Here is a 23,394-nt window from a genome sequence, read left to right as displayed (position 1 = left end):
AGCCCGAAGTCCCGGTCACGGCCTGCGGCGGCCCCTCCGGCCGCTGCCCCCGGCGGCGGACGGGACCCCGGCGGCCCCGGGCGGCGCTGCCGCCCCCGCGAGCGCACGCGCTGTGCTCGCCCCGGCGGCCCCAGCCCCGAGGTTGGCGGTAGCGGCCGCCGGGCCCAGCACCGCCACTGTTCCGCGGCCGGGCGACGAGCCCCGGCCCCAAGCCCTCCCCGGGGCAGCGGCGCCGAGCGAGGCGCAGGCACTGCCCGGGGCGGCTGCAGCCGCAACGGGACAGACCCCAGCTACCCCACCGCCGCCTCAGCGGCTGCTGGGCGTTCAATAAGCGGCCCCGCGCGCCTGATGAGCTTCTGGGAGGGAGACTTCCACGCCGCCAGCCAATCAGGAAGCGCGCAGCGAAAACAGCTAGCCAATGGAGACACACGTAGCCACACTGCTCTCCCGCCCTGTCCCGCTGTCCCGGATGCTGGTGGGAGGGGCTTGCTTGGCCGCAGCCAATGGGGAGCACAAGTGTTGTCCCAGAATGCCGTGCGCAGCGCGCGGCGACAGCCAATGGACGTGGAGGACGCGCTGGGACACCGCAAGGTGAGCGGGGCGGGGGCGCGCGGTGCTCTCACAGCTGTCGCCAGCGGGAGCCGCGCAGGTGGGGCCGGGGCCGGGGCCGGGGCCGGGGTCGCGCCGCGCCGCGCCGCGCCCATCGCTGGGCGGCGGAGGACGCGGGCGGCTGTGGCTCCGCCGCTTTCCGCCGCTCCCCCCCGGGGCTCGGGCACCGGGCGCGCTCTCGGCAGGACTTTGGGCCCGGGAAGGCGAAGCCGCGGGTCCGCGAGGCGGCCGTGCGGGGCCCGGGGCGAGGGCTAACCGGGAGAGAGCGGCGAGGGGCTGGGGGAGGCGGGACGGGCGGCGGGGAGGCGGCTGCGGGGGCCGCGTTGTGCGGCGGCCCCGAGGCACTGCCGCAGCGCTTCGGTTGCCGGGTCGTCATTTGTGGTGCTGTTCTGTCTGTAACAGGTAAACCAACATGCGGACCCCCGTGGCGCTCCTCAGCTCTCCAGCTCTGGTACGTTGTCTTTGTTCAGAGCAGAATAACGATGCTTAGTGGGGATATGCAGCTGCGGAGGCTTTCCCCGTGGTGCCGAGCTCAGAATGCTGGTTTGGACAGCGCTAGCTGGGACGGCATCGTGTGGATTTGTTTTACTGTGCATTGGACGAGGAGGGGAAACAAGGTGACCTCTGGTGACCAGAGAGTGATACCTACGGCTTTAGGAGACACGCATTAGACTGCAAGCCTAAGATTTTCTTGAATTGTAAGATAACTGATTATCACATAGATACTCAGTCATCTTTTTGTCTCAAAGTGTGAACTAAGAATAAAACGTATGGAGTCGTAATAATGACTGAACTGTGCAGTAGCAGCAGTGATACTTGCTGTACTGCAGTGCATGGTCTGTGGCGGTATCGCTCATGTATTTCATCCAACTGGCTAAGCTAGAAATACTCTAAATTAGCACATACCTTGTTATGAGTCTTGTTTCATTCTTGAGATGTGTTTAAAAAAAACCAAGATTGTTCTTCATAAAATACCTGTTTTGAGAATTAGCGTGGACGCGTCCAACTATAGGCGTTAATTATCTGTGTTCTGCTTCAGTTCCGGTGCTGTTCCAGGGCTCTGGCCAGGCCAGTTCCAGTGTCTGTTTTCAGCAGGCCTGAGACTCAGACTGTACAGGTAAGACTCTTATGTGGTAAATCGACTCCTTTATCTCTGTGTTTGCAGTCTGGGGTACTTGATGGTTTCTCCTGAGGTGGAAGAGTAAGTTTGTATTTCAAGAGGATGGCTAGTAAGAACACTTACCACTGATCTGGGCTAGAAGCTGGCTTAGCAAGTTTGGCTGTTTCCTGCTCTCTTGAGTAGATGATAAATGGTGATTAAGAATTTTATTAAAGGAAGTTTTGTATTTATGATTAAGTGTCATTATTAACATGTTTCTTCTGTATTCTGCAGCCAGCTGGTGTTTCCTATTCACAGCTGTCCCGCCGCGAGTTCCAAACTAGTGTTGTCTCCAGGGATATTGACACTGCTGCTAAGTTCATTGGTGCAGGTGCTGCCACAGTTGGGGTGGCTGGTTCAGGAGCAGGTATTGGGACAGTGTTTGGCAGCTTGATCATTGGCTATGCCAGGTAAGTAAGGTGCCAGGCTGGCTTGAATTTATTCCCTTCTTATATCACTAAATTTGTTAGATGGATAGAGCTTTTCCTAGAATGTATGTTCAACTCTACATGTGTAGTGTGTATAAGCAGATACTGTGTTTAAGTGAAGCAGTCCTTTCTCATTCCAGCCATTGGCTGGCTGCCATAAATCTGGTTTGTGCTCCAGAATTTGTTGACTGTGTGGCATAATCCTGGCTTTTGGTGATATGGGGTCTGTTTTGTTTTCCACTCTCCGTGGATCTATTTTTTCTTTACTTTTTTTTTTCCCCCCTTGTGTACCATGCAGGAATCCATCTCTCAAGCAGCAGCTTTTCTCCTACGCCATCCTGGGTTTTGCCCTGTCTGAGGCCATGGGTCTCTTCTGTTTGATGGTGGCATTCCTTATCCTCTTTGCTATGTGACAACTTCTGGCCCTGGCTGTGGCTTTCATCACTTTGTCCTCTGCAGTTTGAGTCTGCTTCCATCAGAGTGTTCAAGGCTGATAATTAAAGAAAAGATTTCTCTAAATAAACTGGTGGCTTTATTTTTTTCTTATGTTCTGGTCCATCAATGGGGAAGATCCTGGGGGTCATTTTTGTATAAGTTGGGCAATGTCATATCCTAAGTATAGGGGTACCCACAGACAAATGTGAAATGGTGGTGAGAAGAAAGGACAATAATAAATGCGAAGACAGCCAGATAAGAGAGGATGTCCTTGAACAGCTCAAACAATGCATCATATCTATTCAGAAATCCCAAGAAGTTTTGCCCTAGTAAAGCAAATACTTATGTGAGCTGATAAAGCGTTGTTTTCTCCACATACTATTAATGAAAATGCTATATCCACTTTATTTTGCGAAGACAATATTGAAAAGGTGATGGGTGCAGATGAGTGTGCTTAGAATTGTAGTGTATTAAGGGCATTGGAAAAATTAAATAAACAGTAAATACACAAGGATTTACCGTATCATCTGAATTTTCTTTCACAAAGAAGAGCTGGTTTCAAGGTCACACTATTCATAGGCTTCTTCAAAGCATCAGTTTAAATAAAGGACCACAGCTGTGGTCTTCCCCAACAGTTCTATGCCTCAGTTGTTTTAGAGATTGGAGTGTACTAGGCAGAAATTCTAAAATCTAACCTGAATCTTGGACCTTGTGGTAAGTCAGCTGTGCCTTTAAGGAAGGTAGGAAGGTGACCATTTGGGAAGCTTGTCTGGTTATCTGCTTTAGGTAATTGAATTAATGCAGCTGCTGTGTATACTAAAGCCTCTGAAGCATGGTTGTGACCTCCTTGGGGGATGTGAGCGGGGTACAGTAACCGCTCTGTCTTCCTTTGTAAGAGCTGCTTACGCCCTGTGAGGGTAAGGGAGTGAGACAAGGATTTTGACTTGTGCTTAAGAACAAACAGACAAAAACTGTCCTTGAGACTACTTGGAGAAAAGTGGCTCTGAAACCAAAAAGAGCTCAGAGGAGACTCCCTGGCTGAAGAAGGAGAAAGATTCTACATAGTCAGATGGTCTGGCTGCTAGGGACAAATGTGTAGTTGTGCAAAGGAGAAGACTGTCCTCTGTGCCCTTTCTTCTACTCTAACTGAGCCTCAGATTTTGTCTTAACTATGCCAAGCAGCATCCCAGGCTGCAGTAGCAGGAACCCCTGTTGGCAGAGGGGGTGATACACGAGTTAACTTGTGGGTTTTTTTTTTCCATGTTTTCTTTAAAGAGAAGTCTTTGTAGTGCATTACAGACAGCTGCCACCTCTGAGACTGTGATCTAGGGAGAGACTGCTGCAGGGTTACTACAAGACTTCTCTAAATATCTGGGAAAGCTTATTTGTGCTTCCTGTGAAGCAGGAAGGCAAAATGACGTGATCAGTCGAGGTCTAGAATGAACTCAATGGCCAGGTCAGTAATATCATGCTTAGGAACCTTCAGTCTAAAACCTGGCTGTTAATAGCTGGCTGCAGCTATTAGCATGTCAGCCGCTTGCATTTATTGCCTCAAGAACGCAGGGCAGCGCTACCTGACCTTTTATTCTTCCTAATATGGGTCTTTTGTGCGTGTAACTGTGGTTAAATACGATTTATTTATTTGTTGTAGCTCTGGTACAGCAGCAGGGGTCTCGGAAGGGAAACGGGTCAGCGGGCAGGTGCCGCCCGGCGCTGCCGGAGGTGCGCGGGGCTGGCAGCGGGGCCTCCTGCGCCGCCTCCTCTCGGCGCCCGCAGACGGGCCGCGGACGGGGGCCGCGGGTGCTTCCTGGCAGGTCGTGGCGGGCGGCTCCGCCCCGGGGGGGGTCGGGAGCGGCCTGGGGCCGTGCTCAGCTTCCGCCCTGCTGGGGGCTCAGCCTGCCTCCGCGGGCTGAGGCGTGCGGGAAGCGAGGCTGCCGCCGAAGCCGCTTCTCTCCGGCCCCTCCCCGCGGAAAGCAAACGCAGCGGGCCCCCAGCTCGCGCCGCTGGCGGTGGGAGCTCGCGGCCTCCGGGGGCGGCGGGCCCGGGCTGCGCGGGGAGGCCGCCGCCGCCGCCGCCCGGTAGAGGGCGCGCTGCCCGCGCCGCTCCGCTCTGCCCTGCGGGGAGGAGGAGGCGTCTCCGCGGAAGGGCGCTCCGGCGCCAGAGGGAGGCTCTGTGGTGGCTCGGGGGAGCCTGCGCCGGTAGCGGGCGGGGGCCCGGGGGAGGTGACGCTCTGGCCGGTGAGCGGCGGAGGCGCGAGGGGGCGGCCCCTCCGGCCGGACGACTCGTTGGTGCCGAGTCCCGGAAGCGGCGTTCCCCGAGGCCGGGCGCGGAATGGCGGAGAGTCCGGCCGCCGAGGAGGCGGCCCCGGCCCCGGCCGCGGTGCTGGCGGCAGGCGGCGGCGGCGGCGCCTCGGCCGGCCCCGGCCCCGGCGGCGGCGCGGGGAGCCCCGGCGTCTTCATCCCTGCCGAGCTGTGGGCGGCCGCGGGCTTCGGCACTGCGCCGGCGAGCGCCGGCGTCGCCCCGGGGAGCGGCGGAGCCCCCATCGCCGCCGCGGCCGCAGCCGCGGGCGCCGCGCTCCTCACGCATTCCGCCTTCTGGGACCCCACGGTCAGCGGCGACTGGGACAGCGAGCGGCCCAGCCCGGCCTGCCTCCTGCGGATCAAACGGTGAGAGCCGCCCTGCCCGCCGGCCCCGGCAGCCGTGGCCCCGCGGCGCCCTGGGGGTGGTCCCGGCCCTCGCCCTCTGCCGGCCCAGCGGGGCGCCGTGGGACCCCCGCCCCCCGGAGCCGGGCCCCGTAACGCGGCGGAACCGCTGGGCTCGCGGCCGGTGCTCCCGGGCCGCCGGTAACTGTCCCCCGGGCCTCGCCGACCCCTCCCCGCTGGGCCCGGGGACAGGGCCCGGGGCTCGCCCTCTTGGGGCGTGGGGCAGCCCCTGGTCACCGCCGTGCTCGGGGGCTTTCCTGAGCGCAGGCCCCGGGCCTGTATTCGCCCAGGTGCTCGGGCGAGGACAGCTCTCGTGCCTCACCTGCCCTGGAGCCGCAGAACCCTGTACCTCCACCCAGGACAGCTTTCTTCTGCTGCTCTCGCTGGTGCTTGTGGCCGCTAAGCGCTGTGGCGCATTGCCCAAATCCTGCCCTCGGGATTACTGGCTGCTTCTTCAAGATGCTCTTCAATGGGGAGGGGAGCAGGCTTCTCTCGCAGTCCCCATCAGCAGTCAAGTGGAGTTTTGCAAGACGTTTATCCTAAACCTGCCAGTAGTGATCCTCTTTCCTGGTGGTGCCCACCTAGTTGTCTGCTCCCACTCTTTAAATAATCATCTAGTTAAATCTGGTGTGTTGATAGCCTTTGATATTATGAGCAACGTGGTCTTTTATTGTTAGAAATACTGGCAGTGTTTCAACAAGCTCTTCCTCTTCCTTCAGAGCAAGTATTGCTGCCTGCCAGGCTCTTGCTCATCCTTGTTCCGTTGCGTGTTCTAGAGCTTGTATAATGTCTTCCAAAGATGGCACCAGGTGTTTTGTCAGTTTCCGATCCAAATGCCAAAAACACTAACTTCATATTGTTAGGTAGGAAGGCAGAACTCTCCTGTTGCTCTCACACTTGTTTTTGTTCTTGCCCTAAACCTCTCTGAACTGTGGTTGCTTCCTGAACGGGAAGATCTAGTGATAGCTTGTCCTGGAGCTCGGTGCAGCTCTGATTATGGGGGGAACCTCTTGGCAATAAAAGCTGGTGGGTGTCATTCAGTCTATCTGTAAACTACACAGAACTGTATGGGATTTGTTATTTTTCAGTTCATTTAGTCCAGGAAAAACAAGGGCATTGTGATTAAGTTGCATGTATATACGCATCCTCATAATGCTTGAACCCGTTGTTTGATTAAAACCAAATTTGACAGAGCAGTTATATTCTCAAAGACAGTTGAGTCACTGTATGTTTGGGGAAAACAAGTGACTGGGTATACAAAAGATAGTCTGAGTGTGGAGAGGGAAAACATGGGGAGGGAAAGTTGACTGTTAAGCAACAAAATTCACCTAAGAGAAGTTTTATGTGCTTACCTTAGGAGAAGTTTATGGTTGAAGTTCTATATGCTGGAGTTGATCTGTGGTAAAACGCAAGGCAGCAGGTAGTCAAGGTGCTCGTGGTCTGATGCCTTGCTTATTGACTGATTGAGTGCTCCTTGTACTCTTGAACTGCCTCAGCTATTGTTTAGGATGAGTTAAGAGAGCTCAGCCAGAAAACAGACTAAAGAAAAAGAACATCTTTTACTTCGAGTTACAGGTTTCCGTCTTTAAAATCTGTCCCTTTGCATCTGTACACAGATTTGTCATCTAGAACATTCCGTGCATCAAGGGCTGATGAACGCCAAGGGAGATCCTGACTAATTTCTGTTTCCTTTGTTCAGAGATATCATGTCCATTTACAAGGAACCACCGCCAGGAATGTTTGTTGTGCCTGATCCCCATGACATGACCAAGGTAAGAGCAGATTTGGAACTGCTTCAGGTTCATGCTCTTCTGCATGTTGCTGTTGACAGCCGCTCTAAAGATTCTCCCAAGTAGAGTATTTCCATAGTATTTTGGGAGAAGTCAGGGTGAATCTTGTAAGAGCACAATGCACCTCCAGTTTTCTTGGTGATATTGAGATGGGCTGCATTTTAAATGGGAGGAGGCTATCCAGGAAACTGGCTTTGTGGAGAGAGAACACCGCAGGAATCTGAGAAGTTTCCACAGATAAAGCCAGCACTGTTTTGTGGCCCTATGAACTCTAGTGGAGTGCTGTTCCAGCTTGTTTTATTCTCCTGATGTTTGAAAACAATCAATAGAGCATCTCAAAGAAGAGATTTGCTCTGTGGAAAGCTGTCGGCCATGGGGGATTTCTTGAGGAGTTGGAAATGAGAAGCACCTATCAGTTGCAGACAGTGCTGGAGTATCTGTAACCCACCTGTGTAAGGTGGAGGTGTTTAACTGTTGTGAACTGGTAATGGGATTTGTCTCTGGGCCCAGATCCCATCCTGCTGTGGAGCTGCCTGCCTGGTTCTCACAGGTACCAGGGTCTCGTGCAAGTCTGACCTGCACAGCCACTTCCACCAGATTGCCTCTAGTGCACTTACGCCCTAGGGGCAGGCATGTCTATGGCCTCTCCTGCCCCAGTTCTTCCCCTCCTGGCTGCCTGGCTCTAGGGGGTTTCCAGAACTGGGAATTTCCAATTAAGTCTGAGGGAGTGCAGTGATCTGGGAGGGTGAGGTTGCTCAAACAGTGTTCGTAATCCAGTGCATTCCTTGGCTGGTGCTACCCTTTCTCCAGCCAATGTCACCTCATCTGGCTGTGCTGGTTTCTGAGAAAGTTGTGTGTGTGTGCATGTGGGGTTGCTTTTGGTTTCTCTGTTGTGCACTTCTCCCACCCCCCCGACAAACTTGGTAGTCCCCTGATTCCCCCAGTGTAAGCACCTCCTGGCTTAGGGCTCTTGGATTTTTGGAGATAGCACAAAGGGAGGGTCTTTGCACAGACAACAGCTACCTCAGGCGTTTAGCTGTAGTTCTGGCTTCCCTTGGCTTGGAAGCCGCAAGTACCAAAATGCCCTTCAGTGGAAATGCAGGTTTGTAGAACACCAGCCTTGGGGCTTTTAACTAAAATCCTAGGCTAAGTAAGATGGTCATTTAAGGAAGATTGCTTGGATCACTTTGGGAGGATGCAAAGGGAGAAAACTTCCGTAATAGCCCAGTGGGAGAAGATTTCCTGGTACACTATTGAGATTTTTGAGGGTAATTAGCATGGCAAGGATAGGGTCTTAACTTCAGATCCTGGCAGAGGATTTAACTGGTTACAATACGACCAAATCAGCACAAGACCATAAAATTGAGGAATGTTCCAGTTTTGGCAGAAATTCTGACGTTTTCTTTCTAAAATTAGCTATATTTTTTTTCATATTTGAAATCTTTTTTTGTCTTTTTTTTAAGCAGAGCTTACCAGCTGAACTGTGATCCGTTCTGGTTTGAGCTGTGTAGAGATGTATGGGAGGCAGCTGTTGTGGACTCCGGCCAAACCTCACGTTAGAAACTTGCTTTGCACATTGAGTGTGGCAGAGGGGAGAGAAGTGCACAGCAGTGGCTCCCTCTAATGAGGGAAGGAGGGAGGGTTAAGTATGGCCTGTGTATGGTGTGTGCTTGTGGAAGATGCTGCATCCATACTGCTGCCTGGGTGGAGGTTTCTTGCCTTCCGTTGGCTTTGTTGAGGATTTGAGGGTGCTGCAGTTTTGAAGTGGTGCGCAAGATGGGCTTTTGTTTTCCAGATTCATGCATTGATCACAGGCCCATTTGACACGCCTTATGAAGGGGGTTTCTTCTTGTTCCTGTTTCGCTGTCCTCCAGATTATCCTATCCACCCACCAAGGGTCAAACTGATGACAACAGGAAATAACACAGTGAGGTTTAACCCCAACTTCTACCGCAATGGGAAAGTCTGCCTGAGTATTCTAGGGTAAGAAGAGACTTTGGCTGTTTTGGTGGGAAACCAGGAGGTAGCTGCAGGTAGTATTCTGCCTCATGCATCTTTCTCAATGCACTGTGCCCTGATCTTGCCCCAGATGTGTTTGATGCACATTTATGCTTCTGTAAAATCATGTGCTAGAACAGAGTCATGAAGCAGCACAAATTCCTCTGAAATAAGAGTCTAATTTGTCTTTAAAAGAGCCTGAGAATGGAGAAAGGGAAGCATGTAGTTCAGTGGACACTGCTACTTTTCTTCTTCCCCGTGCAAAGTCTTGGCCTGAGCACTGTGTTTCTTCTGCTCTTGCGCTTTGCAACCTGATCCTTAATGCTGTCTGAATGTAGGTTTTTGCGGTTTTAATTTCCTCTCTCCACGTGGGTTTAAAAATAAATAAATAAGATTAAAAGCCACTAAGAACTTCCTTGAGAGCCATTCGACTGCTCTGGGCTTCCACCTACATGTACGTGGGGCTGAGTGGTGGGTGTAATGATTTGCAAGCGCTGCTCCCATGCTGCCTGTTCAAACAGGCTCCACTGCTGCAAATGCTCGTTTCTCACCTACTTGATTTTTAAACATGTGAAAGTCCTGTTTGATTCAGTGGCTCTTAGGGCTCTACCAGAGGAACCGTGGCCATAGTGTGATATTCCTCATGCCAGCTGTGACAGTTTCATCTGCCAATAAAGAAAGATTTTTGCTGAGACTCTGGACTGGTGCAGCTGGGGTGTTAGTGTCCCTTTCCTTTGGCTGCAGACAGATACAGGCAGCTAGGTGTCGAAGGGGCAGTGGTAGCTTGAATTGCTGTAGGAGTTTTATCAAACAAAATCTCAGCATTGATGCAGTTTATAACGTTGCCTTTGCTGGGATTGTTTCTGCAGTTCTCTGCATGTGCCCCTTAAACGAAAGCTGGTCCAAGTAGCTGATACTTGTCAGCTGGTAGTTAATGGTCCAGGGCTGGGTGAGAGACACAGTGTGTTGGGAAACATCTCACTGTATGAGGTTTCTGATCCAATAAGCTGGATGCCGCATGCCTGTGAGGCACTAAGGTGTGTCGGGCACATCCGTACCTCGGGGGTCTGAAGGCCCAGCAACTTCCATGCAAGCTGCATTGTTGCTCATGCAGTGTAGCCCTGTCTTGAAGAGTGAATAAAGAGTCTCAGCCTTGGCAGAAATGGGAAGCTGTGAATGAAAGGATTTAGGAAGAGCATATATGGGTCAGTACATCCTTGTTCAGCTCAGAGGGAGACGAGTCTGTATCTGGAACCAGGATATTAAGGGCAAGCAGCAGAACAGCTTTTCCTGATCATGTTTGTCTATGCAGAGTTTTTTGCTACCTTGTATGTATTAAACAGGTACCTCGTTCTTACAGCAGAGCATCCATTAGTGTTTTTGGTGGCAGACTTTGTGCTGAATGTCTGCATTACAAACTGCAAAAGTGATGGTCTTGTTCAAGTCTTCAGAGTTAGATTTCAGTTCTTAAGAGTTGCAGGTTTTGATTTATTGTAGTGCTGGTAGGATATGTTGCTTCAGGGTGCTGTGCGAGATGATAGCCATAGCTTTAAAGTGCCCTGTAAGGTGTTTGGAAATGTTACTTTTGCTCAGCTCACATGTGGTGCCCTATGTATGTTGGCAGCAAAGTTCACCAGCCTCCTGCAAGATAGCATACTCATCTGGTTGAGAGAATAAACTACCTTCAACCTGAAAACTTTCTTAGTGTCCAGTGCTTTGTATATCAGTAGCAGCTGTTGCTTTTCCTGTCATATTTCTGTAAGCTATAGAGGTAGTTTCACAAGCTTTCTGATCTTTGGTAGTTGGAGGGATGGTGGTCACTTGGCTGGTCCTGCGTTGTTAATTGATGCTCTTCTGTTTTGATGCCTCAGCACTTGGACCGGGCCTGCATGGAGCCCAGCACAGAGTATCTCTTCAGTCCTCATCTCCATCCAATCTCTGATGACTGAGAACCCCTATCACAATGAACCCGGCTTTGAGCAGGTGAGACCTGAAGGTGGATCATCTCTGGTTCTGCAGCTGTCTGTCTCTTCACTCTACACCTTGCTTCTGGTGGCAAATTCTGCTCTGGAAATGGGGGAGAAAACCAGGTTATATCACGTGGCTCCTTTCCAGTTTGTTTTGCCTCTGGTCAGATCTTGAGGAGAAGTTGCAACCCAGCTCTGGACTGGAGGCTGCTTAGCTCTTGTATGTGTTAAGTAACCGAAGAACAAGAGGCATTCAAGAAGTGGCTGAGGAGATGGGATGGCTTTTCATTTCTCTGCTACGTGTCTCCTAATACAGCTTCCTTGAGATATAATGTCATGCAGGAAACAAACTGCTCAGGTTTTTATGTCTCCAGCATCCAAGAGAGGCAGGTTGCTGTGCTAACTTTATCGGCTGTCTGTCTCCACAGCTGTGTGAGTCCAAGGCTCTTTAGATATGGGAAATCTTGCCAGCTTTTCATTTGCAGTGTAAGTGAGCTCAGTGTACACAAAACAGACAATGCTGTAGTGGGTTCTTGCCTTAGTGAAATTCATCGGGCCCATGAGAGAGATACAAAGAATCATTCCAGTCACATGGACTTACTGGACCAAATTCTGTTTCCAGGAGAGGCACCCCGGGGACAGCAAGAACTATAATGAGTGTATTCGGCATGAGACCATCCGAGTAGCAGTATGTGACATGCTGGAAGGAAAGTGTCCCTGTCCTGAGCCACTACGGTATGGAAAAGAGGCAGGGAGGGAACATAAGAAAGTGGGTGTGGGGAAGCAGGTTAAAGTTCTCTGGTTGCCCTTCCTGAGCGCTGCTACAGGAAAGAGCAAGTGTTTAACTCATCCTGGTCCAGTGAAGAGCGGTTTTGTTTCTTTTGAAATGGATGGCTGCATCTATGTGGTGCCCGGGAGCTGTACATTGACAAAGGCTGTGTTACTGTGCACAGTGGCTGCATCCTCTGATTTGTTTGAGGATAAATGTGCCTTCTCTTAGAGAAAAAAAAAATGAAAATCTGAGGGAGAGAAAAGCAAAGCTGTTGTGGAACCACATGCAGAATCTGTTCAGCTACAGTAGCAGTGCTGTATTTTGTTTTGTTCTGTGTCCTGCCTCGCTGTATCCAGTTAGTTGTCTGGGATGCCCTGTGTCGGTTGAGCTGTGCTGATTACATGGACTGCTGCTTAGTAGGATGGTGCAACCCTGGATGATGTGACCATTGTAACACTGTCATTTTCTGTTGACTGTTTGCTCTGATTGTGTTCAGGAGTGTAATGGAGAAATCCTTCATGGAATACTACGACTTTTATGAAGGGGTGTGCAAAGAGAGACTTTATCTCCAAGGTCAGACAATGCAGGTGGGTGGCAGACAATTTTCTTGTTGATTCAAAATTTTGATTCAAAATACCTAAAGTCACTTGTAGTTAGTGACAGACAATTGCAATGGGTAATGTGCAACAACTAAATGTGTGTGGGGTGGGTTTGGACCTTTTTCTATCAACTGTACATTTCAACTTTGAATTAACCATGGAACTTGAGACCTGAGACATTCCTGTGAATAAAAAGCTACCTCTCCCAAGTCCAGCATAGGCACACAGTGTTTTCAAGGCTGTTAGATTTCTTTCGGTGCTGAACCTGGGTCACTCTCAAGGCAAGTGGGTCGTGCTTTGAGCAGTGGAATCAGTACAGTTTGCTTTCATGTGGATTTGGGGTTAAGGAGGGAAGGCACATGTAGGTTATCCAGTGCTGGTGGCAACTGAACTCTATTGCAGTGTTCCCCTGTTGAGACACTGGTGGGATTTCTTTTTCTGAGGTGTCATTGCTCATACAGTAGATAACTTTTCTCTGACACTCCTTGTTCTCTCAGATGAGGTTGAAAGTGGCTGGCTGGCTGAGACAAAAGTTCCTGGAGGAGGAAGGAGTGGGGGAACAGTGACAATATGGCAGACACATATAGACAGGTTGAACAAAGAAGCTTATTTCTGCGGGGAAGTACATTTTAAAGAATAGGTTGCCAAGTTATTTGCCTATGAACACGTACGTCTTCCTCCCTCATCAGGCACCTCTTGTTTGACTCATTGAGAAATTACATTGTTAAGAAAAGATAGAGGTGATTGGTTTAATGATCTAGTGTGTCTAAAGATCCTTCTTTCCTGTAAGTACCATCACTGACCGTTTAATTCATAAAATGAAAGCACTCCTAAAATAGGAGAGTTCATGTTTGAAGTGAGAAATTCCCATAAGGAAGATCTGTGACAGACATACCTACAGAGAGTGCTGTACAGAGAGGCTGCAGTTTGTTGAGGGTAGAGGATTGTCAGGTGTGGCCAACTCTTCTTTATTCTTCAAGGATCCAGGGCTCAGTTGCTTTCTCCATGGGTTTATGAAGAACACTGTGACTTGGAACTGTGTTGTGCTCAGTTCCCAGAGGTAGTGACTGCCTTGGTCTGTTTTCTGCTTGCTTGTAAATAGTAGTACAGGAAGTATGAACACAACATGCTGGAGAGATGCCATTGTTGTCTTCGTTACCCTATTTTAAAAATAAAGTCACTCCGTGTTCAGTGTCAGTTTAGTACTTGCCAAATGTGCTGCCTGGTTAACTCTGGAGCTGCATGTTGGCTTGCACCAAAGAACTGCATCAGGTGGGACAGGGTAAATTCCACCACCACCTTATATAGCCCTGACAACGTGCCTTTAACCAGGAATAGGGTTAAAAGCAAAAAGTATTAAAGCAGCTGGGTGCCTTGATTTAAAATGACAATAGAAGTGCTTTAATTTGGAAAGGGTCTGTAGCACTAATATAAAGTGTGGTCAGGTCTTTGGCCTCTGGATTTTAGAGGCTTTCATTTGTAATATTTTCCTGCCTCCTGGAAGTGAGCATGAGACCTGATCTTTGAAGTAGATATGGTTTCAGAAAGGGTGAATTGTGCCTGAGTGATCTGATGTCCTACAGTGAAATCACTGCATTGGTGGGTAAGGAAGAGTTAATGAGGTAATCTACTTTGACTTCTGTAAGGCTTTGACATGGTCCCACACAACATCCTTGTCTCTCAGTTGGAGAGATGGATTTGATGGATGATGTATTCACTGGATAAGGAATTGGCTGGATGGCTGCATACAGAGTTACAGTCAGCAGCTCAATGTCCGGATGGAGACCAGTGATAAGTGGTGGATCTCAGGGCTCCATATTGGTACTGGTACTGTTAAATATCGTTATCAATGACAGTGTGACTGAGTGCACCCTCAGCGAGTTTGCAGGTAACATAAGGGAAGCTGAGTGGCGCAGTTCACATGCTGGAGGAGAGGGATACCATCTAGAGGGACTTTGACAGGCTTGAGAGGTGGACCCATGTGAATCTCATAAAGTTCAACAAGGCAACGTGCATGGGTTGAGGCAATCACTAGTATCAGTACAGACTGGGTGATGATAAATGAATTGAGCAGCCCAGTGGAGAAGGACTTGGGGATATTGGTGGATGAAAAATTGTACGTGAGCTGGCAATGTGTGCCTGCAGGCCAGAAAGCCAATTGTATCCTGAGCTACATAAAAAGAAGTGTGGCCAGCAGGTTGAGGGAACTGATTCTCCCCCTCTACTCTGCTCTCATGAGACCGCACCTGGAGTACTACATTCAGCTCTGGGGCCCTCAGCAGAAGAAAAACATGGACTTGTTAGAGCAGATCCAGAGGAGAGCCACAAAAAAAATCAGAGGGCTGGAACACTTCTCCCATGAAGAAAGGCTGAGTTGGGGTTGTTTAGCTTTGAGAAGTCTCAGGGGAGACCACATTGTGACCTTTTAATACTTGAGGGGTTATAAGCAAGATGTAGAGAGACTTTTCACCAGCGCTTGTAGTGGTAGGACAAGGGGTAATGGTTTTAAAATAAAAGAGGGTAGATTTAGATTAGGCATAAGGAAGAAATTCTTTACTAAGAGGGTGGTGAGGCACTGGAACACATTGTCCGGAGACGTTGTGGGTGCTCCATCCTTGGAAGTGTTCAAGACCAGGTTGGATGGTCTAATGAAAAATGTTGCTGCCCATGGCAGGGAGGTTGGAACTAGGTGATCTTTAAAAGTAACTTCCAATCCAAACCATTTTATGATTCTATGAAATAGTTTACTTCTTCAAGCCTGCTAGGAGAAATTCACTTCATATCTGCTTGGCCTTCTATCTGTCTTTGAAGTTTGCTTGGGTTTGTAAGGTTTCCCAGAAGACTCCAAACAGAAAATACCTGCAGTCCTCAACCTCTACCATGACCCTGTTTAGAGGCCCCTTGGTCATATGACAGGATTTAACCTTTAACTATTTGTTTGTTGCCCAGTTACTGTACAGCTTTCTTAATTCTACTTCTTGCCAGAATGATAAAGGTCTATACTGATATATTTATCTATGGCTTCCTTCCAGGATCCTTTTGGTGAAAAACGAGGCCACTTTGACTATCAATCCCTATTAGTCCGTTTGCAAGGAATTCGGCAGAAGGTGCAAGAGAAACATCAGCAGGAGAATACAGAAATAGACTCTGAGAGCAGCTCCTCTGAGACAGAGACAGACACTCAAAGTTGCTCCAAAGCTTAGAGCTGCGTTACCAATGGAGAGGCCAAGCTGTGGGAATGTTGTCTTCACACTAGAGTACCCCTGACAGACTCAACAACCAAACCAATGCCAGAGTGGAGAAAACTACAGGATGTCTTCTTCTGTCTCCTTTTACTGCTCTGGTGGATAATGCTGAATGAGAAGACTTCGTGCTAGACAAAGCCAAGCTTGTGACAGGCTACTCTTAAAAGGTACTTACTCTGATACAAAGCCGGAGCATGTGGCATCAGGTTATTTTTTGAAAATATCTACACTGGTTATTTTTTTGTCTCCATTTGATTAAAGAATGAGATCTAGACTGCGACTCCTCTTTACAGCTTTTCTGTTCCTAGACAGTGAGCCCTTCCCTGGGGCCATGCTGAATACAGAGCTGTAGCGGTGGGAGCGCTCTGTTGAGTCTGGGGTGTGACAGGGCCCAGGCACTACGTGCCTGGATGAAACCTTCTTCTGCAGGTTGGGAGAGATGGAGCCTCTTTGCTCTGTTGAGCCCATCTACCTAATGTCTTTCTTCTAGATGCTGTTCTAGACAGACCAAAGATAAAGAGCAGTGGTGGAATCTGGGCTCCTTTCTGAAGGCTTTACACAAGCCCTGGGTGACTTTGTCCACTGAGACTTTAGGCACAAAGGGTAGGATGAAAAGTGGAAACTGCAAGAATCCATAAATTGAGTGCAGATGTGTTCATCCTGGTGTTTTGGGGAAGGGAGAGTGAGAAAAACATTGGTTCAGAGATGGGGGGGGGTCACTAAAAATAAGTCTAGTTTGTCTATATCTTTAAGGTTTTGATTTGAATTTAGTATTCTAGAAATATTTTATTCTGGCTGCTCTGACGGAGCTGTTCCTTAACTGAAGTACTTCTCACTTTCCACCTCTCTAGTCAGTGTAATATTTTATTCTCCTCCGTCGTTCTTTACTACCACCTCACTCCCCACTGCTACCTTGATCCATCAGATTGAAATGCTAGAATAAGGGGCAACTCTAGATAAGGAAGCCACTGTTTCTGGGTGGAGCTTTTCAGAGGTGTACACCTAGTTACTGACTGAAATTCCTTTGCCAAACTTGGCTGAGTGCAAGCTAGACAAGTGTTGTAAAGTTAACACTTCAGTGCTTTGAATGTTTTAGACAGCAGCTTTTTACTGTGAGGGGCAAGCCTGTCAGAGAAGTATCTGCTAGCTGCGAGTACAGTTACATGAAAGATGTATTCAGTGCAACTTGGGTGGAGAAGAAATAAAAAGTGTCTTCAGATAAAAGATCCTGGTGATGATTTGATTGCAGCAGTAAAATGTTTCATTGATAAATAGCTTAATCTACTTGTTTTCATAGGAGCTTTGATAGAAAGCAAAGTTGCACATTGTCCTAGGCTCTTTCCTTAATCACCTTCCACCAGTGTGGCTCTGTTTCAGACTCCCAGTGGTGGTGAGAGAATGTCCAATGGTCATCCTTGTGTTTTGTTTTTTAAAAAAAAAAAACACAATACAACCATAGAAGGAGGGGCCAGAAAACCCCTGCCATGCAATGTACAAAAAGGCAATGTCCCATACATCACTGAATTATTTAATTATTTTCTGTCTCCGATTTATATCAACTTGTGTAGAAGTCAGAAGCCTGCACACTGCTCCTTAAGCAGCTCTGAAAAGCTGAAAGGTGGAAACATTCCTGACCTGTAAGTGTGCCATTTAACAACTTGGGAACCTTTCCCTTTTAGCAAGCAACACCCCCTGGGTCTGTCATTGGTATGAGTCTGACTTAAACCCTGTCTTCCCTCAAGGGAAAGCTAAACTTACATAGGACTCACTCAACACATACACCAGGTGAGAGTAAATAAAGCTGTGTTCACCTTGAAATAAGGTCTCAGGAGGCAGCAGGATCTCCTGGGAAGTCATGAGCTGTATGCTACTCTTCCGCCTCTGTAATTCCATTGTAAATGTCACGTTGTTTGTCACCATTCAGTAGCATTGTGGATAGAGCTGTGACTCGGCTGCCTTTTAAAGGCAGAGCTGGTTCTGAAATCTGTTTGTGATGCATGTGGCGTTACCATCCACTGATACAACAAAACAAGAAAATGCCTTATTGTGGACACTATTCACATAACTAGCATGTGGCTGTAAAAGAGAAGTATTAGTTTTATAGCTCTAATGTTGTCTGTCCTACCATTTCTGAATGTTTCCATTTCAAAGTGACAATCCTCAAATGACTGCTCTAGGCAGAGATGTTTTAGCAACAGATTTTTAGACCTAATTGAGTTGAAATATATGCACAAGAGTCACTCTAAGATACCTTGTTTATATACTATTGTACATAAGATTTTTTTTTGTGCAATAAAGTTTGTTTTGGCAGAATCTAGACTGTGGTACTCCTTAGTGAAACAAAGGCTCATTCACAGAGCAGAGGACTACAAAACAGTTTCTAAGATGCTTTGGAAATGTCACTGCTGGCTCTAAGATTCATTAGACAGTCACATATGCATCCTCTGAGACTGCAGTTGCAATAGCAGCTTATATATTTTTTCTCTTGCTGTGACAAGGTAATTAGTGTTTGTAACAGTAAGTGGTATTTCAATTCACAACAGAGGAGAAAATCCAAAGGTAAGCAAGTATGAATTAGTCCTATTAAACTTCTCAATCTAGACATTTTTTTTAAAAAAATTTATTTCAAATCCATTGTACCTGTGTTTTAGGTGATATGCAAGTAACCTCACAAGAAGAATTATATACACATATGGAACACTTAGAAGTCAAGGTATTGCCTCGTTAGCTTCCTCTGGAGTGATCTCCTGAGAGTACAGCTCTGTAAAGAGAGCAGGCAGCCAGTACTGAGGTTCTCCTGCTGCCTGCGTATCCAGCCAGGCCATTCCTTCCTTCAGCAAGTGTTCCTATTCAAACAGAGCAGAAACTGTGAGTAAAACTTAACTAAATGGCTGAGAAGCCATTCACAGGCCTCATCCCACATTTATTGTAGTGTAATGGAGTGTGTAGAACTCAAAATTTTTACTCATCTTGAGCAGGGAAAGATACAGTTTGGACATCCAGTCAAATCTACCCTCCATGTTTATGCAGGACCTGAGCTAACAAAATTCAAGTTTTAACCGAGACTAGTGAAGCCACAGGAATATCTACAACTCCTGAGACTCTGCTGTCTTTAACCTATGTTTAAGTAGTACGTACCCTGCCTCAGGTCTATCACCTGTGCATGCTATGGTAACATCCTCACCATAGTGTACGCAGCTGTGCTGCAGGAACAGCCACTCCACCCTGTCACTGACCTCCACTGTGCACAAGAGACCTTCATACGTACCAGTATTTGCTTTGCACGTTCCATCTCCCATTTCAGACTGGACCTGATCTCATTGACTGTTACATAGCCCTTTTTCTGCAATGAGAGAGAAAAATACTGTGTGCTTATAATCAATATTTAAGTCCATAGTTTAGCTGCACATGGACAATTTTGCCTACAGGTCTGATCTAATCGTAGCACAAGTTCTAGATTCACATTCATGCTGGAATTTGCACTTCCTACAACCTGCTTTCCCTGTCATGGAAGTAATAAGATTCTTTCAGGGTGGTTGTACTTTAAAATCACTTGGATCAATACCTCTGCCAGCTGCAAGACGACTGTGTGATCCATGTTCAGTTCAGCTGGTACAGACTGGACCAGATATGTTCCACCAACAGGGATAATCCCAAAGCCATTTCCCAAGACCTTCAGTTTCTTGATTGCACGAAGGAGATCATCCCTGAAGAGCAAGGGTTAATACAAAGCTTTAAACCAAGAGAGCCTCTCTCAAACTGCATCCTCAATTCTGTAAATGAGAAGAAGCTATAAGCTATAGCAAGTGGCTACTTGCTGCAATTTCAGGTAATCAACAGCCAATAATTTCTTTTAGTGTGCACATCTTTGCCCCTTTACAGAAGTGCAGATTTTCATTAGAGACATTTGTAGTATCTAAGCTGCAAGTGCTATATTTAAGATTCAGCCCAACTTACTAATTATGGTGAGTTGTGTCCTAACATTGATTTCTGTAAGGGCACGTATTGGTCCCTTCCTTATAGCTCAGACCACAGCAGCTTCAGCAGACTGTGACAGTAAGAGAGCTGGATTTGCAGGGAACTAATCCTCTCCAGCTCAAGACAACAGTTCTTCATGCTTTAGTGCTCACTCCTGCTTTTTGAAATATTTAAGTCATTAACTACAGAGCATGTGTAAGTGGCTCAATTGCTAGAATTTGGAGTCCAATTAACAGCAGCAAATTCAAGCCTAGCTGAGATCAGTCACCCTCTTTTCTTCCACAAATGCTACTTGATTCTACCCTCCTGTAATATCCAGACACTCACTGGCTTACTTCCTGAGCAAACTTCCCTCTTCCCTTCAGCACTTGTTGATGAAGTTCTTCTAGTGTTATCAGACCTAGGAGTTAACAAAAGGGGACAGGAAAACATTACTGCACAGAAAGAAAACTACTCCAGCACAAGTAGTAAAGGCTCCTTTGTGTGTTTACCACTGAATCACTCCTGCCCTACATTATACAAGTGGATTCTTCATTGTTCCCCGTTTCAAGCCTTGGATGAGATAAGCATCTAGTCACTTCTGGTCCTACAATTAACATGCAGCACTCTGGTGTTGCCTTCTTCCACAGACTTACCAGACAGAGTTTCAATTAGCTTTGCTGTAGCCCACTCTTGGTCTCCGATTGCCCTTTTGGAGTGAAGAACACCCAGTATATTTTCATTAGGCACTTACCACTAGTAATCATAGAATCATTAAGGTGGGAAAAGACCTCCAAGATCACCTGGTCCAACCATCCCCCTACCACCAATGTCACCCACTAAATCATGTCCCTAAGCGCCAGGTCCAACCTTTCCTTGAACACCCCCAGGGACGGTGACTCCACCACCTCCCTGGGCAACTCGTCCCAATGCCTAGCCACTCTTTCAGAGAAGAAATGTCTCCTAATTTCCAGCCTCAGCCTCCCCTGGCACAACTTGAGGCCGTTCCCTCTAGTTCTATCATTAGTTATCTGCGAGAAGAGGCTGACCCCCAGCTCCCCACAACTTCCTTTCAGGTACTTGCAGAGAGCAATAAGGTCTTCCCGAGCCTCCTCTTCTGCAGACTAAACAACCCCAGTTCCCTCAGCCGCTCTTCATAAGACTTGTATCCAGGCCCTTCACCAGCTTCATAGCCCTTCTCTGGCCATGCTCCAGGGCCTCGATGTCCTTCTTGTAGTGAGGGGCCCAAAACTGAACACAGTACTCAGTACTCTGGTGCGGCCTCACCAGAGTCAAGTACAGGGGGACAATCACCTCCCGGGTCCCGACGGCCACGCTATTCCTGATAGAAGCCAGGATGCCGTTGGCCTTCTTGGCCACCTGGGCACACTGCCGGATCATGTTCAAGCAAGCGTCAACCAGCACCCCCAGGTCCTTTTCCTCTGCACAGCTTTCAAGCCACTCTGCCCCAAGCCTGTAGCACTGCATGGGGTTGTTGTGGCCAAAGTGCAGGACCCAGCACTTAGCCATTTTGAACCTCATCCCATCCTGTCCAGGTTCCTCTGCAGGGCCTCCCTCCCCTCCGACAGATCGACACTAACTCTTCTGGATATTGCTGTGATCCTTTAGAGACAGTCTTACTGCCAGTCTCAAAGCAGTAACTTACTGGTTTTGTACTCCTTCCAGATTGTCATTTATCACCGTCTCCCTTCCCACCGTACCAGGAATTACAGTTTTGTTACCTAGGGAAGGGCAGAGTTGGTTGATTTCTGTAGAAATCAATGAAGCTAGGTGACTACCAGTGGCACAGTGATAAAATGTTGTAGAAACAAAACAAGGGTTTTGAGGGGTACAAGGAAGACAGAACCATCAGCTCCATATTCTGTGAAATCTAGTAAAGAATGCTATGCTGAGTGATGCAACTCGTTTTCTACGTGGACAAGGTATACTCCCATTCTCCTAGAAAACAGACAGCGCGATCCTCACCTCCATTCCTGTGTTTCAGAGCCAGGCAAACTTCAATAATCTGCACACCCAATTCATAGTAAAAGTCTCCAACTCCCAGCATTTCTGACCAGAATCCTTTACCGGCTGTGAAGTGAGAAAGGGGAAAGTGATTGGACCACTGGCAAGAACATCTTCCTTAATAGTTACTGGTACGAAGCAGCCTGCTCACAAACCTCACTGTGAGGACTCATGCCTCAGTCAAGAGTCTCCATTTTGGTCATCTCCACCTCTTTTGCTACCCTTTAAAGTAAATAGCACCTACAGGCATATTACACCAATTCACAAACCCCAAGAATGAAAATACCATTAGCTTTCCTCAAGGACAACTTCCATCAGCTCCACTAAGAACTGTTTACAACAGAAGAACAGCAAAACAAATCTTTAGTCATTAACCCCTGGTGCCTGCTCCTCACATGCCAGAGGATCCACTCCAATTGTTGCACACATATCCTGGAACTGGACCCGGAACTCTGGGCTTTTACGGATCTCTTGCTTGTGTTTGCTGGCAAACTCCTCCAAGTTGGTTTTAAACATGTCCAGCTGCTTAGACATCTGGAAGAGAATTACAGAAAACTATTTCTGTCTGAACACTTATATAACACATTTTTTGGTGATCACAGACCCCACAATGCACTAAGTGGACACAGTCCTAAAGCAGTAGCCAAGATTCAGACATGCTGCTCACCCTGTACAAATGGCACCAGTGGACTCAAAAAGCAGGAAACAAGAAAAAAATGCTTGACAAATTCACACGTGTATGCTTTAACACTGAATATAAGCCAACATCAAACAAGAGTGGAGAGAAGACAAGGCTATTCTGAACCCATAGTTGGGCTCAGAAGGACGGCAACAGATATCCTGTGCCGTGCATGGCACAGAAACAACCCCACAGAACGGAGATGTTTCGGAGGCGACAGGAAGGGAGGCAGAACCCAAAGCAGGACGCAAAACGAAGCTCAGGTCTGAGGCTAGGCTCACCACAAGCCACGCCACGGCAGGGGCGATCTCCCACCTGGGCCAACTGGTCTTCGGCCAGGACCGTCCCTCGCTCCTTGTACTTTGCCTGCAGGAAGAAAACAGGGCGCTGGGGACGGCGCCGGGAAACGGGCGAACAAACCCCAGACCGGAGGAGGCGGCGCTCCTTAAGGACGCGTGAATCAGAAGGACCCGCGGCCCCGGGCAAGCGAGGAAGTTACCAGAGGGCACCCTGCGCTCCCGCCGGGGCCGCCCTCCGCGGACCGGCGCCCCGCACGCCCGTCCCGGCCGCGGGCCCCGCCGCCCCCTCACCTCCGCCAGCTTCTTCTTGGCGACGGCGCCCGCGCCCACGCCCCGCCGGTGCATGGCGGCCCCCCCGCCGGCCGCGCGCCCGCCGACGTCACCTCCCCGCGACGCGCGGCGCCGGCGCAGGGCGGGGGCGGGGCCTACACGGCGGGGCCTACACGGCCCCGCCTCGCGCAGGGGCCCGGGGCCGAGCGGGGGCTCGGGCCCCGCGGGTTCCCCCGGGCTGGGGCGGGGCCTCTGCTTACGCGGCCGGGGCCCCGCCGCGGGAGGAGCCCGGGGGGGTGGCCGGGCTCCCGGCGTGCGGGGAGCCGCTGTGGGGGGGTGCCCGCCCCGTGCGGGGGGGCGCTGGGAGGGGGCGGGCTCCTGCGGCCGGCGTTGTGCCGGGGCAGCCCTCGGGCAGGGCTCGTCCCTGCGCAGCCCGGGGTGAGCTTCGTCCCGCCCCCCC

General features: G+C 49.1%; 3 protein-coding genes across 8 annotated transcripts; 2 read left to right on the top strand and 1 right to left on the bottom strand.

The window, feature by feature from the left end:
* The first annotated feature begins 482 nt into the window (after positions 1–482).
* ATP5MC1 (ATP synthase membrane subunit c locus 1) lies at positions 483–2,719 on the top strand. Of its 2 annotated transcripts, none has more exons than XM_080565017.1 (5): positions 483–591; positions 1,012–1,060; positions 1,649–1,726; positions 2,003–2,178; positions 2,495–2,719. In XM_080565017.1, exons 2-5 carry the CDS (start codon positions 1,022–1,024, stop codon positions 2,607–2,609), a joined length of 408 nt encoding a protein of 135 aa, XP_080421143.1. In that variant the 5' UTR covers positions 483–591; positions 1,012–1,021; the 3' UTR covers positions 2,610–2,719. The 2 variants fall into 2 exon arrangements, with proteins under 2 accessions (XP_080421143.1, XP_080421142.1); XM_080565016.1 differs by having other exon boundaries at positions 565–649.
* Positions 2,720–4,814: 2,095 nt separating this feature from the next.
* Positions 4,815–18,019, top strand: UBE2Z (ubiquitin conjugating enzyme E2 Z). Its single transcript, XM_080565001.1, has 7 exons — positions 4,815–5,297; positions 7,033–7,105; positions 8,919–9,106; positions 10,993–11,104; positions 11,711–11,823; positions 12,357–12,447; positions 15,492–18,019. Exons 1-7 carry the CDS (start codon positions 4,963–4,965, stop codon positions 15,660–15,662), a joined length of 1,083 nt encoding a protein of 360 aa, XP_080421127.1. The 5' UTR covers positions 4,815–4,962; the 3' UTR covers positions 15,663–18,019.
* On the bottom strand, positions 17,139–23,098 carry SNF8 (SNF8 subunit of ESCRT-II). 5 transcript variants are annotated; one of them, XM_080565002.1, is made up of 8 exons: positions 22,956–23,098; positions 22,681–22,731; positions 22,082–22,220; positions 21,648–21,752; positions 20,010–20,082; positions 19,270–19,411; positions 18,973–19,047; positions 17,139–18,550 (listed from the first exon to the last, which is right to left on the bottom strand). In XM_080565002.1, the coding sequence occupies exons 1-8, from the start codon at positions 23,007–23,009 to the stop codon at positions 18,413–18,415; spliced, it is 777 nt and encodes a 258-aa protein (XP_080421128.1). In that variant the 5' UTR covers positions 23,010–23,098; the 3' UTR covers positions 17,139–18,412. The 5 variants fall into 5 exon arrangements, with proteins under 5 accessions (XP_080421128.1, XP_080421131.1, XP_080421130.1 ...); XM_080565005.1 differs by having other exon boundaries at positions 22,082–22,221; positions 22,645–22,731; positions 22,956–23,001; XM_080565004.1 differs by lacking the exon at positions 22,956–23,098 and adding an exon at positions 22,865–22,938.
* Between the last annotated feature and the right edge of the window lie 296 nt (positions 23,099–23,394).

This window comes from Anser brachyrhynchus (genome assembly GCF_964034855.1).
Source record: "Anser brachyrhynchus genome assembly, chromosome: 22".
Taxonomy (NCBI): domain Eukaryota; kingdom Metazoa; phylum Chordata; class Aves; order Anseriformes; family Anatidae; genus Anser; species Anser brachyrhynchus.
The sequence above is the reverse complement of the archived record's forward strand: the minus strand, read 5'-3'. Positions and strand labels throughout refer to the sequence as shown.

Bases quoted from the DNA above. Each gene is read 5' to 3' on its own strand.
- UBE2Z (XM_080565001.1), top strand. From the start codon at position 4,963: ATGGCGGAGAGTCCGGCCGCCGAGGAGGCGGCCCCGGCCCCGGCCGCG. The intron at 11,105-11,710 runs GTGAGACCTGAA...TTCTGTTTCCAG, and splicing joins ATGAACCCGGCTTTGAGCAG to GAGAGGCACCCCGGGGACAG. The intron at 11,824-12,356 runs GTATGGAAAAGA...GATTGTGTTCAG, and splicing joins CCCTGTCCTGAGCCACTACG to GAGTGTAATGGAGAAATCCT.
- SNF8 (XM_080565002.1), bottom strand. From the start codon at position 23,009: ATGCACCGGCGGGGCGTGGGCGCGGGCGCCGTCGCCAAGAAGAAGCTG. The intron at 22,732-22,955 runs GTGAGGGGGCGG...TTCTTCCTGCAG, and splicing joins CCAAGAAGAAGCTGGCGGAG to GCAAAGTACAAGGAGCGAGG. The intron at 19,048-19,269 runs GTATTGATCCAA...CTCTCATTGCAG, and splicing joins TCGTCTTGCAGCTGGCAGAG to AAAAAGGGCTATGTAACAGT.
- ATP5MC1 (XM_080565017.1), top strand. From the start codon at position 1,022: ATGCGGACCCCCGTGGCGCTCCTCAGCTCTCCAGCTCTG. The intron at 1,727-2,002 runs GTAAGACTCTTA...TGTATTCTGCAG, and splicing joins CTGAGACTCAGACTGTACAG to CCAGCTGGTGTTTCCTATTC. The intron at 2,179-2,494 runs GTAAGTAAGGTG...TGTACCATGCAG, and splicing joins TTGATCATTGGCTATGCCAG to GAATCCATCTCTCAAGCAGC.